Below are 27,136 nucleotides of genomic sequence, written 5' to 3'. Positions count from 1 at the left end.
CGGCGGTCACGTGACGGCCGCGCGCACCCGCGCGCGTTCCCGGCCGCTGCGGGCTCGGAGGCCGAAGAGAAAAGACGGCGAGGCGGCTTTGGCGGTGGCCACAGAGGTGGGAGTCGGGGCGAAGCCCACTCGAGGCGCAGGGTGAAAGTCAAGCCACCCCTGGGTCCTCCTCGGGGAGAGGAGTGATGGCCCGCGGCGTCACCTCCGAGCGCGGCACTCCCCGCGTCGGCCCTGCTCTCCGGGCCTGAGAGGGGCGGCGGCGGGGTCAGGGGCTGGGACGTGGGTGGACGCCCTTGGGCCGTCGCGGCAGCGGCAGTGGAGCCGCGCTGGCGTGGCACGGCTCAGCCCTTTCCGCCGCCCCCAGCTTGGTTGCTGTCAGAGGCAGGAAGACTCTAACGGACGCCGCGTTGCCCGTGGCCGCCGCAGCCGCTGCCCAGGGCGAGAGCCCGGAGCTGGTCACGGTCGGGGTGCGAGAGGCGGAGCAGCGGCCATTACTGCGCAGCCTCTTCCGCCGGGGTCTTCGTCGCTGCCTTGGTGGCAGCCGGGTCCCTTTCCTGTCCCCTCAGCACGAGTGTCAGGCCTCTACTCGGGGACTTTACGGGCCTCAAGATGTAGGGGCGGCGATGGTTGGAGGGGTCGTCCCCCCGCCCCCAGCATCCCGTGCGGAGGCGTCCACCCGGGCCTTGGGTCCGGACGTACAGTTCCTGCATTTTGTTTTTCCGGAGTGCCTTTGGCATCTTTCTCTCCCCTCTCTCCCTCCTCCTCGTGCTCAGCTCCTGGGTCTTGCCTAATCCGACGAGCAGTCCAGTCCCTCGTCTTGTCCGGGTTAAAGCCCAGCACTGTTGTTAAAGCATCAGAACCACTGAGAGGTGTCTCATTACCCGCTGAGCCTCCAAAACCTCAGTGCATCTTAAAAGACGAGGCTGTTGCTTTGTTCTGGTTGCTGGGTGCGGAGTTCTCTCCCTGCTTCCACCCCACCCCCCCGCATCCCGTCTGAAAGGGTAAATGGATGTTCAGTGTGGCCGCTATTTTTTGTGTTCTATGGGCACCTAGAGAAAGGCAGAAAAATTGTTTTGAGTTTACACACACTTCTGGCAACTAGATCTTTTTCTCTTGATACCAAGTTTATTTAGTATGGCTTTCTTTCTCTTCCCAAGTGCCATTTTACTGAGCACTTATTTCTCAAGTTTCTAAAGTAGGTACATTTTGTTTGTTGAGTAATAGTGAAACTGGAATTAAGAGAAGAGAGCCAAGAAATGGTAGAAAAACGCATTGTTTTTGTGATTGACATTTTCAGGTGCCCCTCCAGTGTGTGTACTTTTCTTTCTTTTTTTTTGATTAAGTTCATTTTTTTTTACATATATATTTTATTGAAGTATAGTTGACTTACGCTGTTTCAGGTGCACAGCAAGGTGATTCAGTTATACATACATTATTTCTGAAGTTATTTCCCATTATAGGTTATTACAAGATATTGACTATAGTTTCCTGTGCTGTACAGTAAGTTTTTGTTGTTTTTTGTGTATTTATTTTTTTAAATTAGAAATCCGCATTCTATTCATAGTGAGTCAAGCAAGTGGAACAAAATGTCCTAAATATTTTAGTCAAAAATTCACAAGTTTTCTAAAATATGCATATTGTATATATGTATACAAAAGCTTTTTTATTACGCTTGATAAAGATTTAAGAACATCAAAAAAGAAAAGATGGAGAAATTGGAAAATATAAACGAAATGGGAGCGCTGAATATGAAATAGAAAAAGTGAAACAAACTAGATAAAAGTAAAAGATCGTCATATAGTCCAGTTGTTTTTAAACATGACTGCTTATTAGAAACATGTCTGGAGCTCTGGAGAAAGAAAAAGCAATACCTGGCATTTATGTTTTTCAAAAAATTTCAAGATAATGCATCTGCATATTAAAAAGTGATACAGGTTTTTCTATTAAATCATAGTTTTGGTGATACAGAGTTCTATTATTTTTCTGTTGATCAATCTTGATAAATATATTAAGTAATAGTTACATAATCCCAATAGTGAAATATGTTATCAGTTTTCACAATCAATGGCAAGATAAAAGATAATTACAATTGCAGGCCATAAGGGGAACATGATTAACTTAACTATAAAATAATTATATACAATTTGGGTGGTCAAGCAGAGTGATGTGGTAAGTGGAAGTGCTTACAATGTGTGTACTTTTAAAATAGGGTTTGAAAATAAGCTATGTCATTGAAAGCAGTATACATTTCCAGAAATTGGAAGACTTAAGGCTATTTTGTTTTTTAATAAGTGATTCTATATTCATACTTTTAAAAGAGTGACTTATAGGACACAGGAAGAAAATTACCTGCTGAAGTAACAGGATTTATGATGTTGGCTTTGCTGTTTTTGTGATCAACAGATATTGTTTGTGTTGAGTGTCTGGGAGTCTGTGGAGTGCGCTAACAAAACATGAAAATATGTCCAGTAAATCTAATTTTAAAGAGCAAACCGGAAGAGTGAAAACCCACTCTAAAAATAGATTTTGGATGTGTTTGCTTTTGCTTGTACATCTTAAATTGGAGCGTTTGTTAAGCTCAATCTTTGATTTAGAATTTTGTTTCAAATGGGCCAATGTAAATTGTGGGCAAAATGAAAATAATTCTGCAAATGTTTACCTGGTAGTAAACATTTGTAGAATTTTGTTATTTACTCATTGTTAAAAACTTGGTAGAATTATAATCATCAGGAATACTGTTCTTCCAAATAGCTGGTCATTAGACAAGAGGAAGGAAAAAAAGTTTGTTTTTTTTTTAAGGGAAATATGTATTAAGTGGTAAAGTATTTTGGTTTTGAGTTGTCAGAAGGATAGGGCAGATTTTTTTTCTTTTTTGGACGTGATCTAAAAATGATTTCTCCATAGAAGAAGAAGAAAAAAAGTATTGAATCTTTTCACAGTATTGATCTGCTTAGAGAATATTATCTTATATATTATAAATTTACTGGCATGGAACACCGGACACCTTGTCAGTTGGATAGTTGCTTCTCTGCCAGTGTTAGTAAAGACTGGTACTGAACCTTTTCCATTCTGTTGCCTGGTTGTTGATTGTGCCCAAGGAACCTGATTTTGTGCGACCAGCTGGATTAGAAACAGTCTTCCCATGGTATGGAAACCATCTTATTTACATTTTGCTACAACCACCTCTGCTTATTTATACAGTGTTGACTGTTCATAGCTTACTACCTTTTGGGTTAATTAAAACAGAACCTGTTGTTAAATGCCTGCTAATTTAAGTATTTAGAATTATGGAAGTGTAGAATAGGGTGAAATAACTAAGACATGGGAGTTGTGACTTGACCAAGGTCAAACAGATAATTAGCAGCAGAACCTTTCTTCTTTACACAATGGTTTCAGACTATGCAGACTATGATGTGATTAAAAGACATTATTCATTCACTTTCACATTTAATGCTAAAATGCAAAGCCCACATTTTTGGGTGAGAAGTGTAAAGGTTTAATGCTTGGATATGAAGATTGTGAAGCCCAGAGATTGTCATACAGTAACTTTTTTATGGGAAATATTAAATGAAGTGGTGGAAATAATTCTTTAACACAGAATAGTGTAAAATATTGGACCCCATTTAGTAGAATTGAGTTTTGACTGAAGATTTTTGTTTCCTAGTATGACTTGTGCTTTCTGTAAGCTGTTTTAACAGGAGATGAGAAGGAAAGCTAAAAATGGAAAAACGTTAGGGCATTTAGTTACATCTCTCAATTTGGGACTCTCTCTTCAGTACTCTTGCCTGGAAAATCCCATGGACAGAGAAGCCTGGTAGATTACAGTCCATGGGATCGCAAAGAGTCAGACAGGACTGAGCGAGTTCACTTCACTTCACTTAAGTATTAAGGTGTATCTGCTGAATTACACCCATTCTTTGTCTGTTCCTTTTACTGGCCCTTAATTTTTTTTTCCTTTTTCTTTTTTGACTATATAACAAAAGTTGTAAGATGTGTAGTAGTATTTTTCTTTTCTATCACTGATCTCTTTTATGTAGAACATTTCCTGTTTTGTGTATTTTGAATAAAGAGTAATAACTTTTAAAACATTGGCTGTTAATAATTGGAAAAATACAGGAAATCTTCAGATCTTTATAACTTGCTATTTTAACTGTCACATGCTTATCTTTTCTTTGATTTTTTTTTAAATGATCATTTATTTGAATCTATTATCTCTAAAAAGAAACTTGGTCCAGGACTGATTTGAAAAGTAGAATCGTAATTAATCCTAAATATTTTCAGAGAAAATAACAGTGGGTGAAAATAATAGGCACATGAATTTGTTAAGTGGTCACAAAATTACAAATAATACAATATTCATTTTCAGTTAAACTTGATTGGTTGAATGGGTAAATGATTTAAGTTCACTAATCTCTAAACTTTTATATATTTTAAAAAATAGTCTGCGACTTTTTTCCTTTAGAATTGTTGTGGTGCAGAAATAAACTGATGTAGTTTCAAATCTTCTCTCTTTTTATGTTACCTTCCTAATAGTTTGTTTCTGTATAAATTTGCACCTTAAGAAGGAAACTTAACCCAGTAACTAGTTGATAGATGCATGTCAAAATATAATGGTAAATTTTCCTGAATAATTCATAAATTTAATTTAGTTTGGTGATAATTTACAAATCATTCATTGCAGAATGAATTGTATGTTTATTTGTTTGCCAAATTATTTGTGATTTGCAGTTAGAAATAGATTACACTATTTTATCTTTGGTTAAAAGTAAAAGACTCCTACTCCCTCCCTTAAAAAAATTCTTTGATTTCACATGTATACATTTTCTGGGGGCCACTCAGCTGTTCTGAATATTACACATGACTATTCTGAATATTACACGCCATACCATATGTTATGCCCAATTGGCATTACAATTCTCAGAGGCTAGAGTTGATGGACCTAATTAGTGGAATTGGGATACCTAAACCAGTCAGTTTTGATCACAGTAGAATATACAATTATTTTTTTAATCTATGCAAGCAGAGGTGAGAGTAGAGTAACATGGAGTTTGTTTTCTTGATTCAACAATTCTTGCACTAAATTGCAGGTTCTTTTTTTTTTTTTAAAGACTTGGTATGGAAGACATTCTAAACCTGCATTACGAGTATGCTAACCACTCGCCACATGGAGCTATTGAGCAAGCTGTGTGGCTAGTCTGAACTGAGTTGTCCTTTAAAGTAAAAACATCAGATTTCAAGGAGTGTACACACATGTACACACCCACACAAACACACACACACACAAGTATAAAATACCACATTAATAATTTATATAAAGTACATGTGAAAATGGTAATGGTTTGAATATATTGGGTTAAATGAAATATACTCTAAATTTGCTTGTTTCTTATTATTGTCATTAATACAAAATGTGAAATTATCTATGCAGCTTGCATGGTATTTCTATTAGATAATGATATTCTTTGAGATACAGCACATTGAGGAAAATATTTTTTTAAGAATATACTTGAGTTTGAACCTCATCTCCCAGTATTGATAGCTTTGTGAATTGGGGCTAAATCTTGTGGGCTTGGGTTTTCCCATTTATAACATTTCTCACAGTCATTTTGAGGATTCAGTGATACAATGTGTCTACTTAGTGACCTTCAATATGCATGTGAAATACCTGGAGATCTGATTCTCTTGGTAGAGAGTGGGGCTTTGGATATTTGTAAAGAACTTTCAGGTAATACTGATAACTGCTGGTTGAGGACCACAGTTGTCATATCTGGAAGTCTAGATTACTATATAGGTTTTAGTTCATTTTCCTCCCGTCAGCTATTATCCATTTACAGCCAGCTTTGAAATTTTAGCCATGGGAGATAGTGATTGGAAAGGTTCCTGTTCAGTTCAGTCACTCAGTCGTGTCCTGTAGCTGACAAGATTTACTAAAATCGGTTTTATTCCTGGATTTTTATCTGCATTCTGGAGAATTCACTGCCAGTGAATAATAGCTGGGTAAATTGTATACTTGTCAAAAGACATTAAAATGGCATCAATTTTATATTTCTGAATGTGGCAACTCCCTCTGTTGGATTTTAAGTTGTTTAAAGAAAGGATTGAAAGTTGTATACCTTTATAGCTTTTGTGTGTTAGGTGATTAAATGAATTTAATTTCTCATTCATCCAAGGAATACCAGCTCAAGACAGCAACAAACTGATTGGCAGTTGACTAGCCACTTAGAGATATAAGTAATTCTTATTTCAGGGGTCTCATGGTTTACTGGAAGAGTCAGAAGCAAACAGATAATTGCAATGCATATGATGAATTGAGTAATAGAAGAATTACAAAATATAGGGGAAGGAACAGCTTTTCCAGAGGCAGTCAGAGAAAGGTAGTAGCATTCATAAACCTTAAAATAAAGACTATACAGGTAGGAGGAAATACAGAATTACAAACGGAAATTTGGAGAACTGAGTAATTTGGTGTAACTAGAGTATTAATCGGAGAAGGCAATGGCAAGCCACTCCAGTACTGTTGCCTAGAAAATCCCATGGATGGAGGAGCCTGGTAGGCTGCAGTCCATGGGGTCGCTAAGGGTCCGACTCAACCGAGCGACTTCACTTTCACTTTTCACTATCACACATTGGAGAAGGAAATGGCAACCCACTCCAGTGTTCTTGCCTGGAGAATCCCAGGGACGGGAGAGCCTGGTGGGCTTCCGTCTGTGGGGTCACACAGAGTCGGACACGACTGAAGTGACTTAGCAGCAGCAGCAGAGTATTAATCTGTGAGAGTGGTTGTGGGAGATAAATAAGACTAGAGAGTTATTTAGGTTTCAGGTCTTTAAGGCTGTTGAATATTGTCTGAGTCACTATCACACATTGGAGAAGGAAATGGCAACCCACTCCAGTCTTCTTGCCTGGAGAATCCCAGGGACAGGGGAGCCTGGTGGGCTTCCGTCTATGGGGTCGCACAGAGTCGGACACGACTGAAGTGACTTAGCAGCAGAGTATGTGTAGATGAGAGACAGAGATGTGAGAGAGCCAAGCATTCTCTCAAGAAGTTAAGATCATTGGACTCCAGATTGGGCAGAAAAGGAAATGGGGTCAGGTATTGGAGAAAGGAAGGGAGGTGGGCAAGAGACTGGAGAGGCGCTTGGAATTAAAGAGCAGGTGTGAGAATGAAGGAGTAAAGGAGCTGGAAGAACCAGAGCTTGTGGTCTGAGAGTGAGTTTAAGATTTTAGAGAGGCAGTAGTTTTAGGTGGCATCTAGTTCCAAATGTGGCCATCATATTTTGTTGGGGCAGAGGGTGAAGTTTGTTGAATTTAGGAGTTGAAAAATAAAGACAGTGTTTCTCAAATTGTATTTGTTGGACTACCTGCATCAGTATCACTTGAGGTGAGATTCCTGGGCTGAAACCCCTGTCTACTGGCCTACAGTATCTCGAGTTAGAGTCTGAGGATGTGCGTTTCTAACAAGCAGTCTCTGGGAAAGTTCGAGAACCTCTGAGTTAGGTGTTGAATGGTTTATTCTAAAGGATAAATTCATAGTCAGGTGTCAGGAATTACAATGAATTGGAGGACCAGTAGGGAGTAGATAGATTGTTAGTATCTTAAGGGTTAAGAGAATAGCTTTAAGGGATTACAACCAATGGTTAGACACTTCGAAGAATAAGTGGGGTTTTGTTTGTTTGTGTTTAAGAGTAATGATGTTAGAATAGTAGAATGTTTCCTATTGTCCTGTGTGCAAGAGTGGGCGATTTCTAATATTTTGAGTAGACTATAGGAGGGAAGTGAATAATGGAGTTCTCTTTGGTGCCACTGAAGTTGTAGGCACTTAGAGAGTAAAGTGAAAGGGTTGTGGAGGGAAGTCAGGACAGTGGAGTCCTTGTCATGGAAAGACTAAGTTCTAAAGTCAGAGTAAAAAAGTCAAGTTGTTTATAAACACTTTCTAGTCAGTTATTTTGAAAGGTCTTCAGTTTTGAGACAGATTACATATTGTTTGGTCTGTTCTTTTAAACATTTTGTGAGATATGCTGACTTATCTTAAAAGGGCATATATCTAAAAAATCTTAAACACTAAATTTCCAAGTATTTTAGGGAGATTCCCACACTATAAGAGGTACATGCAACTGAAAGAATAGTCTCTTCTGTCTTGTCACTGTAAAGCCTATCTCTGTCATCATCATGTACTTTGCAGTAAATGAGCCTCCTGTAGCGGGCATGAGTGGATGGAGGTAACACTGAAGAAAGAGGACTAGTGACTGAGATGATGTTTTGGTTGGTGCCTCTGGATTTCCTGGACAGCAGGCATCTTGAAGGTTGACTTGATGGTTTGTAAACTGGGACATTCATATAGGTACCAGGAGGTCCTAGTTAATGTGATGACCTTGCCTTCCCACACATTACCTTCTGTAGGAAGGCAGAGGCTATGAAATACATATCGTGTCCATGTAGAACTTGTTTCACTTAAAAAAAATTCTTTTTTCTTGTAAAATATAATCAGTTGGCCATAGAGATGGGTTTATTTCTGCACTCTGTCTTTTGTTGGTGTATTTGTCTATTCTTATGCCAAAACCACACTTAATATTACTGTAGTTTTGTAATAAGTTTTGAAATCTATAAGTGTGAATTCACCATCTTTGTTCCTTTTCAAAATTGTGTTGGCTATTTGGGGCCCCTTTCAATTCCATATGAATTGGAGGATGAGTTTCTTCATTTCTGGGGAAAAAAAAAAAACTTGGGATTTTGATAAGAATTATGTTGAATCAGTAGATCACTTTGGATAGTTCTGTCATCTTCAAAGTCTTCCAATCTGTGAACACCAGTTGTGTTTGCATTATTTAGCTCTTAATCTCTTTAAGCAGTGCTTTGTAGTTTTTCAGTGTGTTAAGTCTTTTACCTCCTTGGTTAAGGTATTTCATTCCTTCAGCTGCTGTTATAAGTGGGAATGCTTTCTTGTTTGAATTGTTGATATAGAAACAGAACTGACTTTTTGTACATTGAACTTACAAAGTGCACCTATGCTAAATTTGTTTTAGGTTTAGCAGCTTTCTTTGGGATTCTCTGGAATTTTCCGTATAGAGAACAGAGAAACTTAGTTACTATCTCTGCAAATAGATCTGGTTTTACTTTTTCTTTACCAATTTGTATGCCTTTCATATCTTTTTCTAATCTGATTGCTTTGACTAAAACTTCCAGTAAAATGTTGAATAGCAGTGAGGAAAGCAGGCATCCTTGTCTTGAAATTTTTCCACTTTTGAGATAAAATTTGCCACTGAATTTTGTTAAATGAAAGAATCATACGTTATTGACTAATTTTGTTGAGAAGTTGATGTTGAAAATTTTCTTTTGCAGCACAGGATGATCCAGCGATGGAGGAGAAAATTCTGCAAACTGGCTGATTACTCATGAAGATGAGATTTTATTTTTGTGGCAGGCATCTGTGGGGTCTGTAATAGAAATGTAAGTATGGCATCATGGTTTTTACAAAGCTGCCGCAAGTTAAATGACTGGTATAAAATGAAATAAATCAAGTATCAGTTTTAATCAAACAAAATGAATGTTTTTTAATTGATTTTTAGATCTTTAATTGACAAGTTTATTCACATTTAATTACTATTAATATAGGCTTCCAAAAAAAAATCTTTTCATAGGGAATAATCCCTATAAAAGTGAAACTGAAGACAGAGAAGTTTGCACATAGAAGGCTAAAAAACTGGAAAGATCTCCAGGTCTTCTAGGTTCTACTTATTCTTTACGTAGTAATTTATTTAAATAACCAAAGTTAATATATTTTTTTTTTCTGTGCATTATTGCACTTTAATTCTTATTGGAGTCACTCAAGTCCCCAGTTTTACTAGTTCTATTTTCCTCTCAGTTTCTCTTTGTGAGATATGCTTTAAAATGTTAACACTACCTCTATCTTGGCCATATTGAATTTTAGTCTGTTATTGATGAAACGTTTTTACACAATGAACATCATGTTTCCATCTTCCAAGTTGACAGTTTTGGTGATTTACAGTAGTTAAAATACTTGACCAAAGAGTAACCCTTAAAGATACTATTTCATATGTTCTCCCCGTTTGACACCTAACTATTGTTACCTACTTTTCCAGTATGATGCTTTGATTATCTACTCCCATTAAAAGTATTACCATATTATTTTTAGTGTTGAGAATTATAATAAAAGACAAATGAAACCAGTACGCATTTTTCTTTAAAATTGGGGCAAATACAGTTTTAATTTAACCCTTTATACATGTTATCTGTCTGTCTCTATATTTCTGTATATTTTTTAATCCTGTAGGTCAGATAGTCTGACCATCAGACTATCCCTGCCATCAAGGAATTAGACTGTAGTCTAGTAAGTAAGACACATATATAATTAATACAGTGGAAGAAATACTATATTGAGGCACCAGTAAAACACTTTCGGAACTGAGAGAATTTATTCCATCTGAAGAGTTCAGAGTGAACAGGGGAACTTTTGGTTTGGTCTTAAAGAATGAATAGAATTTTAAAAATCTGAGAAAATTAGGAATTGTTTTTCAAGCCAAGGAAATGGGGAAGGGCACAGCTGCCTAAATATCCAGGCATCTTAGAGGAGTCAGGGAACAATCTTATGTGTGAAGGTCAATGGGAAATAGAGACTTCACAGTTAGTAAAGGGAATGAGTGTGTTTATTTGTACCTACTTGTTGCCTGGTGCTTACTGGATGTTTTACTTGGATTATTGAACTCAGTCACAAGATTGTAGTAGGCTTATTTACTGATGAAGAAACAGAATTAGATAAAACTCATTTTCCCTGGGTCAGTGTTTACCAAATTTCTCAGAATTATCTGCTGGGGCACTTACTGAAAACAGATTTTTAGACTAACGCAGATAAGTCCAAATTTCCAAGAGATAGTACACCAGCTGATTCTTATCTTTGGAGAAGTTTGGGAAACTTCTCTAGGTCAACATAGTAAGAATAAATGATGGATTTTTAACTAAGTCTAGTTTTACTCTGAAGTCTTTGTCAGTGTACTTGAAAGTCAGTGCTTAGGAATTTTGATGACATTATGTAGGCAATAGAAAACTTCTGAAGCCTTAGTGGAGGAAAGACTAATTAGACATAATTAAACTGAGGAAAGATGAGAGGAAGAAAAGACTGAGGTCAGGAAGGCCACTTGAGAAGTCAGTATTTTGTATAAGAGTGCCCAGGAGGCCAAAATTAAGGTCACAGGCTTTAGTAACAAAGAGGACACATTCTACTATAAAGGTTTTTGTTGCAGAAAAGCAAAGTGGCCAAGGAATAGGGGAGCGCTGAGGATGACTCCTAAGTTTTATCCAAGATAGTGACCAAAAGAAGAGAATGTGAGTTTAAGGGAGTAGATAATTTTGGTTTTAGTCATGTTTGATTTCAGGTGACTGGAGAATATTGAGGTAAACCTTTTGAATACAGAATTGGAAATACAGCTCTTAGGAATCCAGAACAGTTCCGGATATTACATTTGGGGATATGAGATTTACATTCATACATATAAATTTGGAATATTCTGTAGATTGTCTAGGCATAAAATGTAATATTGAAAATTTGGTCACTCAGAGCCTCTGTGAGGATTACTGGTATTTCAGGGAAACTAAAGAAGGTGGGGGGGGGAGGGGAGAAAATGATAACTGGGAGAGAGTACCATCATGGAAGTGAATAATATAAATTCTTAGATAGAGTCTCTGGTTAATAATATCATTTAGTGCGATGGAATCAAATAGATAAGACTGAAAGAGATCATTAGCATGTTAGTTGATTTTGAAATTTAGGAATAGAATATTAATTGAAATCTTGGAGGAATTGGGATGGTTTAGCTTGGAAAGCTACCAGTACTCCATCCTGAGACAAGAGGAATAAGATAGAATGAAGATAAAGATAAATTTTGAGGAGTCATTCATACCTAATTTCTTAATATGAGGGTTCAGGATATCTCTTAACTAAGAGGTTGGGAAAGTTTTATAACAGTCTTTGGGACAATAGGGAAAGAAAAGTGTCTTAGGTAAGTAAAAAGTAATTAATACCAGGCACAATGGGTTCTGGGAACTCAAAATAGCTAATCAGTGTGTGGTGTTCACATATTTTGCACCATATATTTCACTACAATTGTGGAAATTTTCATAAGTTGAAGAGTAACTTTTGTAACTTTGCTCCTTGCTTGATCCTTTTTTTTTGCAAATGTCTCCCCTTGTGGCTTTTGAAGGGTTGCTGCTGCTGCTGCTAAGTCGCTTCAGTCGTGTCCGACTCTGTGTGACCCTATAGACAGCAGCCCACCAGGCTCCCCTGTCCCTGGGATTCTCCAGGCAAGAACACTGGAGTGGGTTGCCATTTCCTTCTCCAATGTGAAAATGAAAAGTGAAAGTGAAGTCACTCAGTCATCTGACTTGTAGCGACCCCATGGACTGCAGCCTACCAGGCTCCTCTGTCCATGGGATTTTCTAGGCAAGAGTACTGGAGTGGCTTGCCATTGCCTTCTCCCTTTGAAGGGTTGCTGCTGCTGCTAAGTCACTTCAGTGTGAAAGTGAAGTTGCTCAGTCGTGTCCGACTCTTAGCGACCCCATGGACTACAGCCTACCAGGCTCCTCCACCCATGGGATTTTCTAGTCTCACTTTATTCCCCATTCTTCTCTGCCATTCTTCTTGTCCACTACCTCACTTACAAATGTTGGAGTAATCCAAGGTTCTCTGATTAGCCCTTTTGTATGCTGTCTGTGCAGATTTAATTTGGGCATTCATCCATTTTCATGTCTCAGTAATCATGTATGTGTTGGGGACTCAAGACACTTCTTTCTGCTTAGATTTCTTGAGCATACCTGTCCAGTAAACTCAACTGTCATCTGCCTGCCTTCATCTGAAGACTTTATAAATATCTCAAAGTTACAGTGTCAGAACTCACCTCAGATTCTGAATCTTGATCATCCATCAGGAACTGAGTGCTTTCATTTCTGCTGATGCGGCGTCACTTCAGTCGTGTCCGACTCTGCGTGACCCCATAGACGGAAGCCCACCAGGGTCCCCCGTCCCCGGGATTCTCCAGGCAAGAACACTGGAGTGGGTTGCCATTTCCTTCTCCAATGTGTGAAAGTGAAAAGTGAAAGTGAAGTCGCTCAGTCGTGTCCAACCCTTAGTGACCCCACGGACTGCAGCCTACCAGGCTCCTCCATCCATGGGATTTTCTAGGCAAGAGTACTGGAGTGGCTTGCCATTGCCTTCTCCGGCTTTCATTTTTATTTCCTTAGTATTTCTTATGTTCTACTGTTAGAACCTTATATCTGTCCCTTCCTTCCCATTATCTTTTACCTGGATTATTATAAATTCTAGTTTCCTTTTGGCCTCTTGCTGCCAAGTCTTCCTCCAAACTTCTGTCCAACTGGTCTTGATAAATGAGTAAACCGACTTGTCACTTCCTAACATAACCTTTCAGTGAATTCCTGTTGACTCCTTAGGAGTAAGTATGAGGACCAACTTCATAGAGATCCTTGAACTCCTTAAATTATATGTAAGATTTCACTAAATTTTTAATAAGGCTGTGACCAGAAGTGTTTATGAACCGTTTGCATTTAAAATGTTTCAACTTTATTAAGATACCATAATATAGAAGGTCTCTGCAGTACTTCTTTGCACAGTACTTTTCATCTATTCAAAATGTATCTATCCCCTCCTTGCTAGTTACCATTTCTTCCTTTGTACTCCCTGGTATACACTTATCAAAAAATCGTGTTCTTTAACTTTGATGGCAGACTTTATTTTGCATTTCCCTTTCTAGTGCCATGGCATGGTGGATGCTTAAACACATTCTGTGTTCAAAATTGAAAAGGAATAAGGAGAAATACGTGACAGCTCTTGCAGCAGGGGATAAGATGTCGTTCTTCTATCAGTCTGTGAAATTTCTTCTAACTTGCTGCAGCCTTATCTTCCCGAAAATTACTGATGGTGGTTCTTATATTTGGATAGACATGGTTGTTTTAGAAACAATATGTAGCAGTTAAGAGTAAAGACTCTGAAGTCAGATAATCTGGATTATGGAACCTAGATTTGAGGCTGGCTCAGTCACTTAATGAACTATGACTTTGGGTATATCATCTGAGGTTTTTGTACCTCAGTTTCCTCATCTGTAAAAAGGAAAATAACAGACCCAGTTCGTAGGGTGATATGAGGATTAAAGTATTTCACAAAATATCTGCCACATATTATGCAATCAGTAATTGTTAGTTTTTAAATAGTTTACTATAATAAAACATGCATCAGTAGACATCCAACAGAAACTAAACACCTACCAATTACAAGACACTGTACAAAAGTTAAGAATTTTGTCTTAAGGACTTGGGAATGGTCATTGTTAAAATTTTAATGTTAAATTTTTAACTTGTATTAAAGTTCAAACTCTTTGTATTCCAACAGAAGTAAAGATTTGAGGAATTTTTTTTAAAAAAACAAAGTTTTGGGAAGGAAGATGGCATTCTTTTTTGATAGGTCTCCATAAAGATCTTGTAGTACTTTATTCTTTGTTCTCTTTCATGCTTTTAACTGGGTTCTGAGCCCATACTTTTAAAAAATCGGTTTTTCAGTGTTTGTAGTTTTTATTGGTGGCAGAAAGTTCTTCAATACTATGTAAGCTAAAGATCTTTCTCATTTATAGTAATTTTACCTTTCTTTTGATTAGATGTCTTTAAGAAGATTAGACAAAATCTGAATACTTAACAGATTTCCAGTGAATCTGCCTAAATCCCTCTGTATTTGGTCTTGTTGCAGAGAAGTCTTAACTAGCATTAATAGACATTTTTTCGTCTTCCAGAAATATTTTTCATCATTTAGAAGCATGTAATTTATGTGTAAAAGTAATAATAGGACATTAAGGGTTCAGTTGGTAAAAAGTCTTGGGAAGTGAGTGATACATTTATGTTCTTCAGTAGAGTTGGAGTAACTTCATTACTAATTTCTGCATATTAATTTAGTAACCAGAAAATAAATTCCCTTTTTTTAAAATGATCTCTAAAGTTTCCTAAGACATTTATTACTTACGGAATATTTCTCTTTAGCACTCTCTTTATCAAATCCTCGCTCTACAAAAGGGAAAGGAAAAAAAGCATTTCTTACTTACATATTCGTATAATCCTCTGCACAGATTTAGCCTCCAGCCTATTTGAAGATCATCGAAGGCTTCCCAGGTGGCTCTAGCGGTAAAGAACCTGCCCACCAATGCAGGTGACGTAAGGGATGCAGGTTTGATCCCTGGGTCAGGACGATCCCCTGGAGGAGGGCATGGCAGCCCACTCCAGTATTCTTGCCTGGAGAAGCCCATGGACGGAGGAGGCTCACAGGCTACAGTCAATAGTGTCACAGAGGTGGACACAAGTGAAGCAACAGCACACGTGCACGGAGTGCGTCCTACAGATGGGCGGGCTCGTGTGTGGGTTGCTTTGTCTTTATCTTGTTACGTATCTTCATGGTGTCTTGTCTACTGCATGTACTTAATACAGAATTATGTAAAAAGTACTTAAAGTTTTTCCTCCCCATGTCTTACTTGGGATACACTAGGAGTATACTTGGTAGGCTACACAGAATCAGAATTTGGTATTTGCTATGGCAAATTGATGTTTGAAAGTTGTTGTTGTTCAGTCCCTAAGTCATATCTGACTCTGTGACCCCATGGATTGCAGCACACCAGGCTTTCCTGTCCTCTACTCGCTCCCAGAGTTTGTTCAGGTTCATGTCCATTGAGTCGGTGATGCTATCTAACCATCTCATCCTCTGCTCCCTTCTCCTTTTGCCTTCATCTTTCCCAGCATCAGAGTCTTTTGCAGTGACTCAGCTATTCATATCAGATGGCCAAAGTATTGGAGCTTCAGCAACAGTCCTTTCAGCAACAGTCCTTTCAAAGAGTATTCAGTGTTGGTTTCCTTTAAGATTGACTGGTTTGATCTCCTTGCTGTCCGAGGGACTCTCAAGTCTCCCTGGCACCACAGTTTGAAAGCATCAATTCTTTAGTGCTCAGCCTTCTTCATGGTCCAACGCTCACATCCGTACATGACTACTGAAAAACCATAGCTTTAACTATACAGACTTTGTTGACAAAGTGATGTCTCTGCTTTTTAATACACTGTCTGGGTTTGTCACAGCTTTCCTTCCAAGCAAGAGTCTTTTAATTTCATGACTGCAGTCACCGTCCACAGTGATTTTTGGAGTCCCAAGAAATAAAATCTGTGACTATTTCCATTGTTTCCCCTTCTATTTGCTATGAAGTGATGGGACTGGATGCCATGATCTGTTTTTTTGAATGTAGACGTTCAAGCCAGCTTTTTATTGTCTTCTTTCACCCTCATCAAGAGGCTCTTTAGGTCGTCTTCATTTTCTGCCTTTAGATCAGTATCACTTGCATATCTGAGGTTATTGATCTTTCTCTTGGCAATCTTGATTCCATCTTGTGATTCATCCAGCCCGGCATTTCACATGATGTACTCTGCATAGAGTTAAATAAGCAAGGTGACAATATACAGCCTTGACGTAATCCTTTCCCAATTTTGAACCAGTCTGTTGTTCCATGTCCAGTTCTAACCTGCATACAGGTTTCCCAGGAGGCAGGTAAGATGGTCTGGAATTCCCATTTCTCTATGAATTTCCACAATATGTTGTGATCCACACAGCCAAAGGCTTTAGTGTAGTGTGTAAAGCAGAAGTAGATTTTTTTCTGGAATTCCCTTGCTTTCTTCATGGTCCAGTACATATTGGCAATTTGATCTCTTGTTCCTCTGCCTCTTTGAAACCCAGCTTGTACATCTGGAAGTTCTCGGTTCACTTACTACTGAAGTCTAGCTTGAAGGATTTTGAGCAAAATTTTGCTCACATATGAGATTAGCAGAATCGTATGACAGTCTTTGGCATTTCCCTTCTTTGGGATTGGAATGAAAACTGACCTTTTCCAGCCCTGTGGCCATTGCTGAGCCTTCCAAATTTGCTGGCATACTGAGTGCAGCACTTTTAACAGCATCAGCTTTAGGATTTGAAATAGCTCAGCTGGAATTCCATCACCTCCACTAGCTTTGTTCGTAGTAATGCTGCCTACGTATGACCCACTTGACTTCACACTCCAGGTTGTCCGGCTCTAGGTGATTGCCCACACCATTGTGGTTATCTGGGTCATTAAGACTTTTTTTGTCTAGTTCTGTGTATTCTTGCTGTCTCTTTTTGATCTGTTCTCTTAGGTCATTAGTGTTTCTGCTCTTCATGCCTGTCCTTGCATGAAATGTTCCCTTGATATCTTCAACTTTTTTGAAGAGATATTGATAGTTGGCCTTACAAATAGCTGTGAAAAGAAGAGAAGTGAAAAGCAAAGGAGAAAAGGAAAGATATACCCATTTGAATGCAGAGTTCCAAAGAATAGCAAGGAGAGATAAGAAAGCCTTCCTCAGCGATCAGTGCAAAGAAATAGAGGAAAACAACAGAATGGGAAAGACTAGAGATCTCTGCAAGAAAATTAGAGAGACCAAGGGAACATTTCATGCAACGATGGGCTCAATTATGGACAGAAATGGTATGAACCTAACAGAAGTAGAAGATATTAAGAGGTGGCAAGAATACACAGAAGAACTGTACAAAAAAGATCTTCACAACCCAGATAATCACGAAGGTGTGATCACTCACACTCATCTAGAGCCGGACATCCTGGAATGTGAAGTCAAGTGGGCCTTAGGAAGCATCATTACGAACAAAGCTAGCGGAGACAATGGAATTCCAGTTGAGCTATTTCAAATCCTAAAAGATGATACTGTGAAAGTGCTGCATTCAATATGTCAGCAAATTTTGAAAACTCAGCAGTGGCCACAGGACTGGAAAAGGTCAGTTTTCATTCCAATCCCAAAGAAGGGAAATGCCAAAGAATGCTCAAACTATCTCACAATTGAACTCATCTCACACGCTAGTAAAGTAATGCTCAAAATTCTCCAAGCCAGGCTTCAGCAATATGTGAACCGTGAACTTCCAGATGTTCAAGCCGGTTTTAGAAAAGGCAGAGAAACCAGAGATCAAATTGCCAACACCCACTGGATCATGGAAAAAGCAAGAGAGTTCCAGAAAAACATCTATTTCTGCTTTATTGACTATGCCAAAGCCTTTGACTGTGTGGATCACAATAAACTGTGGAACATTCCAAAAGAGATGGGAATACCAGACACCTGACCTGCCTCTTGAGAAACCTGTATACAGGTCAGGAAGCAACAGAACTGGACATGGAACAACAGAGTGGTTCCAAATAGGAAAAGGAGTATGTCAAGGTTGTATATTGTCACCCCACTTATTTAACTTATATGCAGAGTACATCATGAGAAATGCTGGGCTGGAGGAAGCACAAGCTGGAATCAAGATTGCCGGGAGAAATATCAATAACCTCAGATATGCAGATAACACCACCCTTATGGCAGAAAGTGAAGAGGAACTAAAAAGCCTCTTGATGAAAGTGAAAGAGGAGAATGAAAAGGTTGGCTTGAAGCTCAACATTCAAGAAAACAAAGATCATGGCATCTGGTCCCATCACTTCATGGCAAATAAGATGTGGAAACAGTGACTGACTTAATTTTTCTGGGCTCCAAAATCACTGCAGATGGTGATTGCAGCCGTGAAATTAAAAGAATCTTGCTCCTTGGAAGAAAGTTATGACCAACCTAGACAGCATACTAAAAAGCAGAGACATTACTTTGCCAACAAAGGTCCGTCTAGTCAAGGCTATGGTTTTTCCCATGGTCATGTATGGATGTGAGAGTTGGACTATAAAGAAAGCTGAGTGCTGAAGAATTGATGCATTTGAACTGTGGTGTTGGAGAAGACTCTTGAGAGTCCCTTGGACTGCAAGGAGATCCAACCAGTCCATTCTAAAGGGGATCAGTCCTGGGTGTTCATTGGAAGGACCGATGCTAAAGCTGAAACTCCAATACTTTGGCCACCTGATAGGGAGAGCTGACTCATTTGAAAAGACCCTGATGCTGGGAAAGATTGAAGGCAGGAGGAGAAGGGGACTACAGAGAATGAGATGGTTGGATGGCATCACCGACTCAATGGACATGAGTCTGGGTGAACTCTGGGAGTTGGTGATGGACAGGGAGGCCTGGTGTGCTGCGGTTCATGGGGTCGCAAAGAGTTGGACGTGACTGAGCAACTGAACTGAACTGATAGTTACAAGTTCTTTAGGGGAAATAATGAAGCTTTAACTATCTTCTACCTGTTTTCTGATGATGTTTATCCAGTTTTATCTCATTCTAATGAGGGAACCAGAATACCTGCCTGAAAAGAATTGTTTTGCCTTTCCTAGTATGTTTCTTTCACAGTTCATGTCTTCCCCTGGGATGGCTATCATTTTTTTTTTTAACTTTGTTAATTATATGTTTACATTTATTTATTCATACAAGAATAAGACTCATATAAGGTATTGGTCAGGATGGAGAGTAATGCTTTTAGGTTGAAAACTTTCTTTTTCATAGATAAGGTAACTGCATCTAATGGAAAATTGATATTTGGGGTTACTTATAATACAACAGGGTTTGAGACTGTATCTTTTAAAAGTATGGCATTCATCCAAGTTGTACTGTTAGATACTTTATTTACATTTTACTAGACTTCTGTTTTTCTTTTTAAAATTTTTAAATTTATTGGCCTTTCTTTTATCCAGAAGGCACCTAGATCATTTAGGATATGGACTTATTGTATATGAGATGTTGCTATTGTTTTACCAAAGTAGTGATGAGCAGTAGCTCATTGAAACATTTTGTCTTACAAATAGAATCGAACATCTGTCTTACTCGGTTAAATTATTACTTGTGGATGAAGGACTTCCTTATTTTTAATTGGGCCTTAAAGATTTTTCAGAATTTCATTGACAGTGAATTTTAATTGAAAGGGACGAAAGAATATATTGTTCACCCTTTCTCTAGCTAATTTTACTTCTTTTTGTTAGTAGAATGTTTCAAGTTTCTATGATTTAAATGTAGCAATAGGACCTGATGAAGGAAACTTAGTCAGTCAGTGCCTTAACAACTGTTTTCAGAGTTGTTTTTTTCTGAGAACAATATATATATATATATATAGTTTTTGTCAATAAACAGAAAAAGGAGGAGCTAAATTCAGTTTAGCAAGTATTCATTATATAGTGTGTATTAGATATCTTAGAAAAGGGAATTGAGTCAAAACATGAATTTTCCCCATTTTACTGATAAGAAAACTGAAGTCCAAGAAGCATGGTGTGAGATGAAGCTGGCATGGGAGCTAGCGTCCAGACAGACTATGCAGGGCATATAGATCCTGGTCTCTAACCTGAAACCAACTTTTTAACAAGACATAAGGCTGGACCCATTAAAAGGCATATGCAGTAATTTAATAAATAGTGTTTATTTGATGATTTGGGAAGAGCAGAGATGGACTGTAGTTGGATTTAGGGGATATTTAGGAGATAAAACAGAGAAGGCAATGGCAAGCCACTCCAGTACTCTTGCCTGGAAAATCCCATGGATGGAGGAGCCTGGTGGGCTGCAGTCCGTGGGGTCGCTAAGGGTCGGACACGACTGAGCGACTTCACTTTCACTTTTCACTTTCACACATTGGAGAAGGAAATGGCAACCCACTCCAGTGTTCTTGCCTGGAGGATCCCAGGGACGGGGGAGCCTGGTGGGCTTCCGTCTGTGGGGCCACACAGAGTCGGACACGACTGAAGTGACTTAGCAGCAGCAGCAGGAGATAAAATGTAAGACTTGCTGATGTTTTGAATGGGGAGTGGTTAGGAAAAGGACAGCTTCAGTGATGGATTTCTAGCTTGAAAAGCAAATGAATAGAGGTGTCTCCAGAGGGGCATTTAGGGAGTAAGTAAATAAGGAGGGAACAGATCATAAATTCAGTTTTTGTCCCTTTAAGACAGCCAAGAAAAGAGCTAAAGTAGGCAATTAAAAGATAGTTCTAGGGCTAAAACGAAAGACCTGGGCTGGTGATTATCAGTTTAGGAGTTTGTAACAATTGAAGCCATGAATGTAGATGAGATCATCTTGAAAGAGTACAGCAAGAGGAATGTATGTGTGGTTTAGAAAAAGCCAACAACAATAAAAAGGCTATTAAAAGTGTTTCACAGAGGGGGAATGAGATGACTGGTTTAACCAGTATTTTTAAGATTATACAGCAGAGAAAGGGAGTTTCTGGGATTTCAGCTCTAGTCATTACATGGTCTACTTGTCAAGTACCAGAAGTATATTAATGGAAGTACTGCAAAATTGCACTTAGTGGTATCCTAAAGGGCTACAAAATTTGTTACTTTATGTGGTTGTAACCTGAATTATTTTTAAGCATTTTTTTGTTTTTCCCTACTTTCCAGACTGATTTTAAAAGTCTAGATGGATTGTACATTTTAACATCTTTGCATTTAGTTCTACTCTGTGAATAGAAATGGTCTACTTATTTCACATCTATACTTTGGTTGTACCTTTTTATTTGTGCCTCATTGCCCCCCCACAAATAAGACTAAATTCAAATCAAAAGTATTTTTCTACGTAAGTTTTTTCTCTTTCAGTATTGTGTCCCCAATGTCTAGGACATGACTTGCATATAATTGGTGCTTAATAAGTGTTTTCTGAATGTTGAATTAAGATTTTGGAAGAGTTAAAACAAGATTTTAATATGTATTTTCTCTCATTTTCTCAGGATGGCTGGCTGTGGAGAAATTGATCACTCTATAAACATGCTTCCTACGAACAGGAAAGCAAATGAGTCCTGTTCTAATACTGCACCTTCTCTAACTGTCCCTGAATGTGCCATTTGTCTGCAAACATGTGTTCACCCAGTCAGTCTGCCTTGTAAGCATGTTTTCTGCTATCTGTGTGTGAAGGGAGCTTCATGGCTTGGAAAGCGATGTGCCCTCTGTCGACAAGAAATTCCCGAAGATTTCCTTGATAAGCCAACCTTGTTGTCACCAGAAGAACTCAAGGCAGCAAGTAGAGGAAACGGTGAATATGCCTGGTATTATGAAGGAAGAAATGGGTGGTGGCAGTATGACGAGCGCACCAGCAGAGAGCTGGAGGATGCTTTTTCCAAAGGTAAAAAGAGCACTGAAATGTTAATTGCTGGGTTTCTGTATGTTGCCGATCTTGAAAATATGGTACAGTATAGGAGAAACGAACATGGACGTCGCAGGAAGATCAAGCGGGATATAATAGACATACCAAAGAAGGGAGTAGCCGGACTTAGGCTGGACTGTGATTCTAATACTGTAAACCTAGCGAGAGAGAGCTCTGCTGACGGAGCAGACAGTGTGCCGGCTCAGAGCGGAGCTTCTGTTCAGTCGTCTTCTGTGAGGCCCCTGACATCAGTAGATGGTCAGCTAACAAGCCCCGCCACGCCATCCCCTGATGCAAGCACTTCTCTGGAAGACTCTTTTGCACATTTACAACTTGGTGGAGACAGCATAGCGGAAAGGAGTCATAGAGGGGAAGGAGAAGAAGAGCATGGATCACCATCTTCAGGCAGGGCACCAGCACCAGACACTTCGATTGAAGAAACCGAATCCGATGCCAGCAGTGAGAGTGAGGATGTATCTGCGCTTGTTGCACAACACTCCTTGACCCAACAGAGACTTTTGGTTCCTAATCCAAATCAGACAGTATCTGATCGATCAGTGGCAGCAGATGGAACAGTGAGTGTCAGATCTCGAAGGCCTGATGGACAGTGCACAGTAACGGAAGTTTAAATAAAAAAGCTTTCAGATCCATGCTCAACATGAAAATGGTTATCTGTAAATTTCTGCCCACGTAACATTATACTCATCCCTAGTAGTGCATTTTGGGAGTTGGGGTGGGAAGGGGTACGGGAAGGATAGACCTGTAATTAAAATGTCTAACACATCTCTGTTGAGAAATTTATTTAATATAAGGAACTTGGGTGTTAATAATTGAGAGCTGTTTAGTAATAACCCAGTTTTCTTGAGGTCTGTTTATAGTTTTTTAAAATACCTTCAGTTCTTTTGGCCAGCGTGTGTGTATTATCTGTGTATTAATGGTCCTCATCTGACTACTGCATTGGTTCATATTTTTCTGCATGGATTGACATAAAACCATTACTAAAATTTGGCACCTACAAGATGTCTGGTATCAGTATAAACAGAAAGCTTAATTAACATGAGAACAAATGTGAATTTGGGGTTTTAAAATAGAAGAATAACAACTACTTAATAATAAAGTTACTGAAATGGAAATGTAAAGAAAACAGCTTATAACTTATGTTTCAGAATCTTGTCTGTAACACACTTCATGGCGTTCTCATAGGCTTTGCTGTCTAGTCCTTGTAGTTAGCTGTTTCTGTTGATCCACATTTTTTTTTTTGATTACAGACTTTATAATTTAATAAATACTAGAATTTATCAAAATTAATCTGTCTCTTGTTTGAATCTGGAAGGGAATGGAAACATTTTGTGGCCAAAAGATCACTAAAAAGGTGGTGGTTTGAATTGGTGGTGTATTCAGCTTACTGGCTCAGAAAAGTTTGATTTCTTCATAGAGGATACTTAAACAGTCTCCAGGGAATTTTCATGGAATAAATATGTGTGGAAATAAACCCAAAGTCTGTCTTAAATAACTTGATAGTAGAGGCTGTGTATATACTGGGTTTTCCTTGCCAGTCGTCATTAATGGCTAGCACTTACATGAATTAAATGGTAGGTTTATTTCTAAACAGCATTAGTAGACACAAACTGCCTCAACACAAAATATTGTAGAATCTACAGCAAGGTTGGAAATGTTAACTTGTTAATCCATAATGATTCTTCAGAAAAGTAACATGAGTTTATCTTCTATATTTTCCTAAATCAAAACAGCAGGATCATGTTGATGAAGCATATGCAAGTTGTCTTGAATACAGTTTATCAAATGTGAATTGAATGTTACAATAGCAAATATAAACTGTCACTTTTAATAAAATCACCTTTTACCTCTTATAATAAGATTAGGACTTAATTCTTTGACTTAGTTTTTTTTTTAAATCTGTATTACTAAGATCATAAAAGTTTGTCGTCCATTATTATTAAATTTACTTCTAAATATAGCTAGTTATAAAAGAAGAAAAGATGGCTACTTCTCAGGAAAAAAAAGAAATCTGATTCATGTGTAACATGATGCTTCATGAGTCTCTGATCAAAGAAAATTTGATTACTACATAAACTATAGTAACTGCTAGCTTGGAAATTCTGGTGCATACAAATCAGCTGGCCAGTTTTGTAGAGTCAACAGACTTTTTGTATGGTGGCCATCATTGTTTCATAGATAACCAAAAATAGAAATCAGGTAATTACTTGAAAGATCAAATAAGGTCCAAATTTGTAGAAGGGTAGGGTGAGAAGCATCCTTAAAAGGGCCAGTCCATGAGTTCTTTAATGCAGCTGCATGGAGCAGAAGAAAAAGACTAATCATAACTTTGCATATCTTCCTGTCCCCTGACCCTTTCCACTTTTGTTCTCTAAGCTTCATTACATTATTTTTGTAAATTATTTCCAGGTTAAGACAAGACAAAGACTTTATGAGAAAGAACACCAGGAATAGGTTTTGTGTAGTTTTTCCTTTCAAAAACTAGTCTTTGGTTATAGCCTAGTAACTATCATGGGAATCTGGGAATTAATGATTATGTTTAAGCCAAAAGTGTTGTGTATTTTAGTTAGAGGTTCAGAATTACTTAGCAACTACCTAAATAAACTGAAAACTAGGCCAGCTGAGTTCAAGCAGTCAAACAGTTGTTAAACTAATACTACCTTCTAAGTAGTTTTGACATTCGTATTTGATATCATTCAACTTTTATCCATATTAATCACTGGGGTTTTAACGTGACCTATGTATTTTTAAAAATTATTTATGAAACTTTCCCTTCCTAGCAACAGCCTCTAAATTTGCTGGTCCACCCCAAACTGTTCCTAGAAGATCTCTCTCACTCTGTAATGCCTCCTCTAAACAAAGCTCTTTGCATGAAGCAACAGATTTTTTCAAAGCTCTGATTACTTCTGGTGGCCCTGTGGTAAACTGCTGTAGCCACTCTTGTGCCTCTTTGAGACATTCGGTTTCGTCTGAAGACTGCAAGATGTCCTCCACCATTCCTATGTGTAATGCTTTTTTTGAATCCAGCTTAAGAGCCCCACTTAATACTTTGAGAGCTTGTCTACTGCCGATGATCTCAACCAGTCGGGTGGCACCGCCCCAGCTTGGTATTATGCCCATCTCCTTGTGGACAAATCTGATCTCACTCTCGCTAGTCATTAATCTGCAAAAAAGAAAAGAAAAAAACTAGTTGAAAGTATGTATGCTTTAGTCACAAAGTACTACCTATTCATAATCTGACCTGAAATCTCCCTAGATCTTTATAGGTAGCTGTGTCAGTAAAAATAATGTTCAAAAAACCTGGCTTAAGTATAGAATTCAATTTACTACACGGCACTTAGCGCTTCCGTCTGAAAACAAGGTCACCAATCTTGTGTTCACTTATCTTTTACTTTGCATATAGGAATCTAATCTTTACGTTTATTCTGAAAACCCAGTCTAAGGTGAGTGGTAGCCTAATAAGAAAACCTGGATTAAAGGGAATATATGGGAGTAGGGAATGTTAAGTGCATACTATTAAAAAAAAAAAAGTATAATAAGTTAAAGTCAGTAGTCATCAGGGTAAAAATACTGTTTTCTAACTTGGGATTTGTTTTTTAACTCCACTCTTCCCACAAGTATTTACTAAGCTCCACCAATGCCAGGTGGTCTAGATGCAGGACTATAGGAATGACCAAAATAAAATCTCTCTGCTCAGTTTACATTCCTGTTAGGAGAGAAAGACACTGAACAACAATATAATGTCAGTGGTGATAAATGCTACAAAGAAAATGGGGCAAGGGATACATGGGTTGGGTGTGTGCCATTTTATATGGAAAAGGCCTGAATTTTTGAGCACTACCCAAGTGAGTAAGCAGTGCAAAATTCTGGAAGGGAATTCCAGGCAGAGGGAATTACAGGTGCAAAGGCCTTGAAGCAGAACTGCTGATTATCTGGGGACCAGGCTTATGGAGCAGGAAGAGAGCCAACAGAGAGAAGGGGGGTGAGATCAGAGTGAGCTTATAGGCACTTGGATAGGAGGTCAGATTTTATTTTTTAAGTGTGAGGCTCTTTAGGAGGAGGCTGTCCAAAGGAAGAGTATCTGATTTATTTTGTAAGAGTTGCCTATTTAGCATTTAACAGCACACCAACTATTTAAGGAACTTTATGTTAACTAATCCTCGGAACAACCCTGGAGGTATAGTAATATGTTCATTTTGCAGACTGAAACAGGCAACAGATTAAATAGCACATCCAAGGCCATGCAGCTATAGCAGGGACAGAATTTTAAATCCAAGTAAGTTAGCTTCCCCATGCGTGCTCTTAACCTCCCACGATATACAATAGGTAACTTAGAGGAGGGTGGAAGCGGGGATGCCAGTAAGAAAGCTGACAGTGGCTTGGGTTGGACTTGAGTGGGATGATTTCCTACAGCAGGGATTCATTTTCCCCAAATATTGGGACTTTTATGTACAGGGTGATTAAACAAGTGGAACAATAAAAGGGAATAAACAAGGAGACTAGTAGGCACGGCAATCATATTTACCAGTTAAATATGTGTATGCTGTTATTAATAGACTGCATAAAGCCACAGTGTTTAGGGAAGGGAGCCTATCAGTATTTTGACTGCATGCCTCAAATTAAAATCTAATTTGGTCTAAAGGCCATGTCTGAATTTTAATTTTTTAAGAAAAATTATTGCTTTCAAGCTACTCATTACAAAAATGAAGACTAAGTAAGTTCTGCATTTCCAAAGTGTTCCGTGCCCAGCTGCAGGTGGTTGGTTCTTTTAGCACCAAGAACAACAGACTCTCAGTCTTTGACCCTTTAATCAAGAGAATTATTCCAATCGAGAATTCTCACAAAAGCCTATTTACTAACCCACTGGGAAAGAGGACGTTCTCCTTGCAGCTGTGAATTCTCTGAGGGAAAATCTGCCTCAATTATGGACCACTGCTTTTAGAAGCAAACAGCCATGAAAGTAGTAGTTTTCAATAAATAATTTTCAAATGGGAGGGAAGAAGGAACCAAGTGTCTTAAGAAT

The 27,136-nt window shown here is 38.5% G+C and overlaps 2 protein-coding genes across 7 annotated transcripts in view; one reads left to right on the top strand and one right to left on the bottom strand.

The window, feature by feature from the left end:
* On the top strand, positions 1-23,403 carry RNF146 (ring finger protein 146). 2 transcript variants are annotated; one of them, XM_055433917.2, is made up of 3 exons: positions 1-106; positions 9,345-9,447; positions 21,683-23,403. In XM_055433917.2, coding segments are annotated over exons 2-3 (1,044 nt in total). In that variant the 5' UTR covers positions 1-106; positions 9,345-9,445; the 3' UTR covers positions 22,725-23,403. The 2 variants fall into 2 exon arrangements, with proteins under 2 accessions (XP_055289892.1, XP_055289890.1); XM_055433915.2 differs by having other exon boundaries at positions 2-106; positions 9,340-9,447.
* Positions 23,404-23,676: 273 nt separating this feature from the next.
* Positions 23,677-27,136, bottom strand: part of ECHDC1 (ethylmalonyl-CoA decarboxylase 1) — a 55,011-nt gene continuing 51,551 nt past the window's right edge. For all 5 annotated transcript variants that reach the window (XM_055433921.2, XM_055433919.2, XM_055433922.2 and 2 more), the window contains one exon: positions 23,677-25,276. In XM_055433921.2, the coding sequence (XP_055289896.1) occupies positions 24,868-25,276 (409 nt within the window). In that variant the 3' untranslated portion in view covers positions 23,677-24,867. The remainder of the gene's footprint in view (positions 25,277-27,136) is intronic.

The sequence above is a fragment of the Moschus berezovskii genome, chromosome 10 (assembly GCF_049115385.1).
Source record: "Moschus berezovskii isolate FMDL1 chromosome 10, NW_MosBer_1.0, whole genome shotgun sequence".
Taxonomy (NCBI): domain Eukaryota; kingdom Metazoa; phylum Chordata; class Mammalia; order Artiodactyla; family Moschidae; genus Moschus; species Moschus berezovskii.
This window is presented reverse-complemented; position numbering and strand designations above follow the sequence as displayed.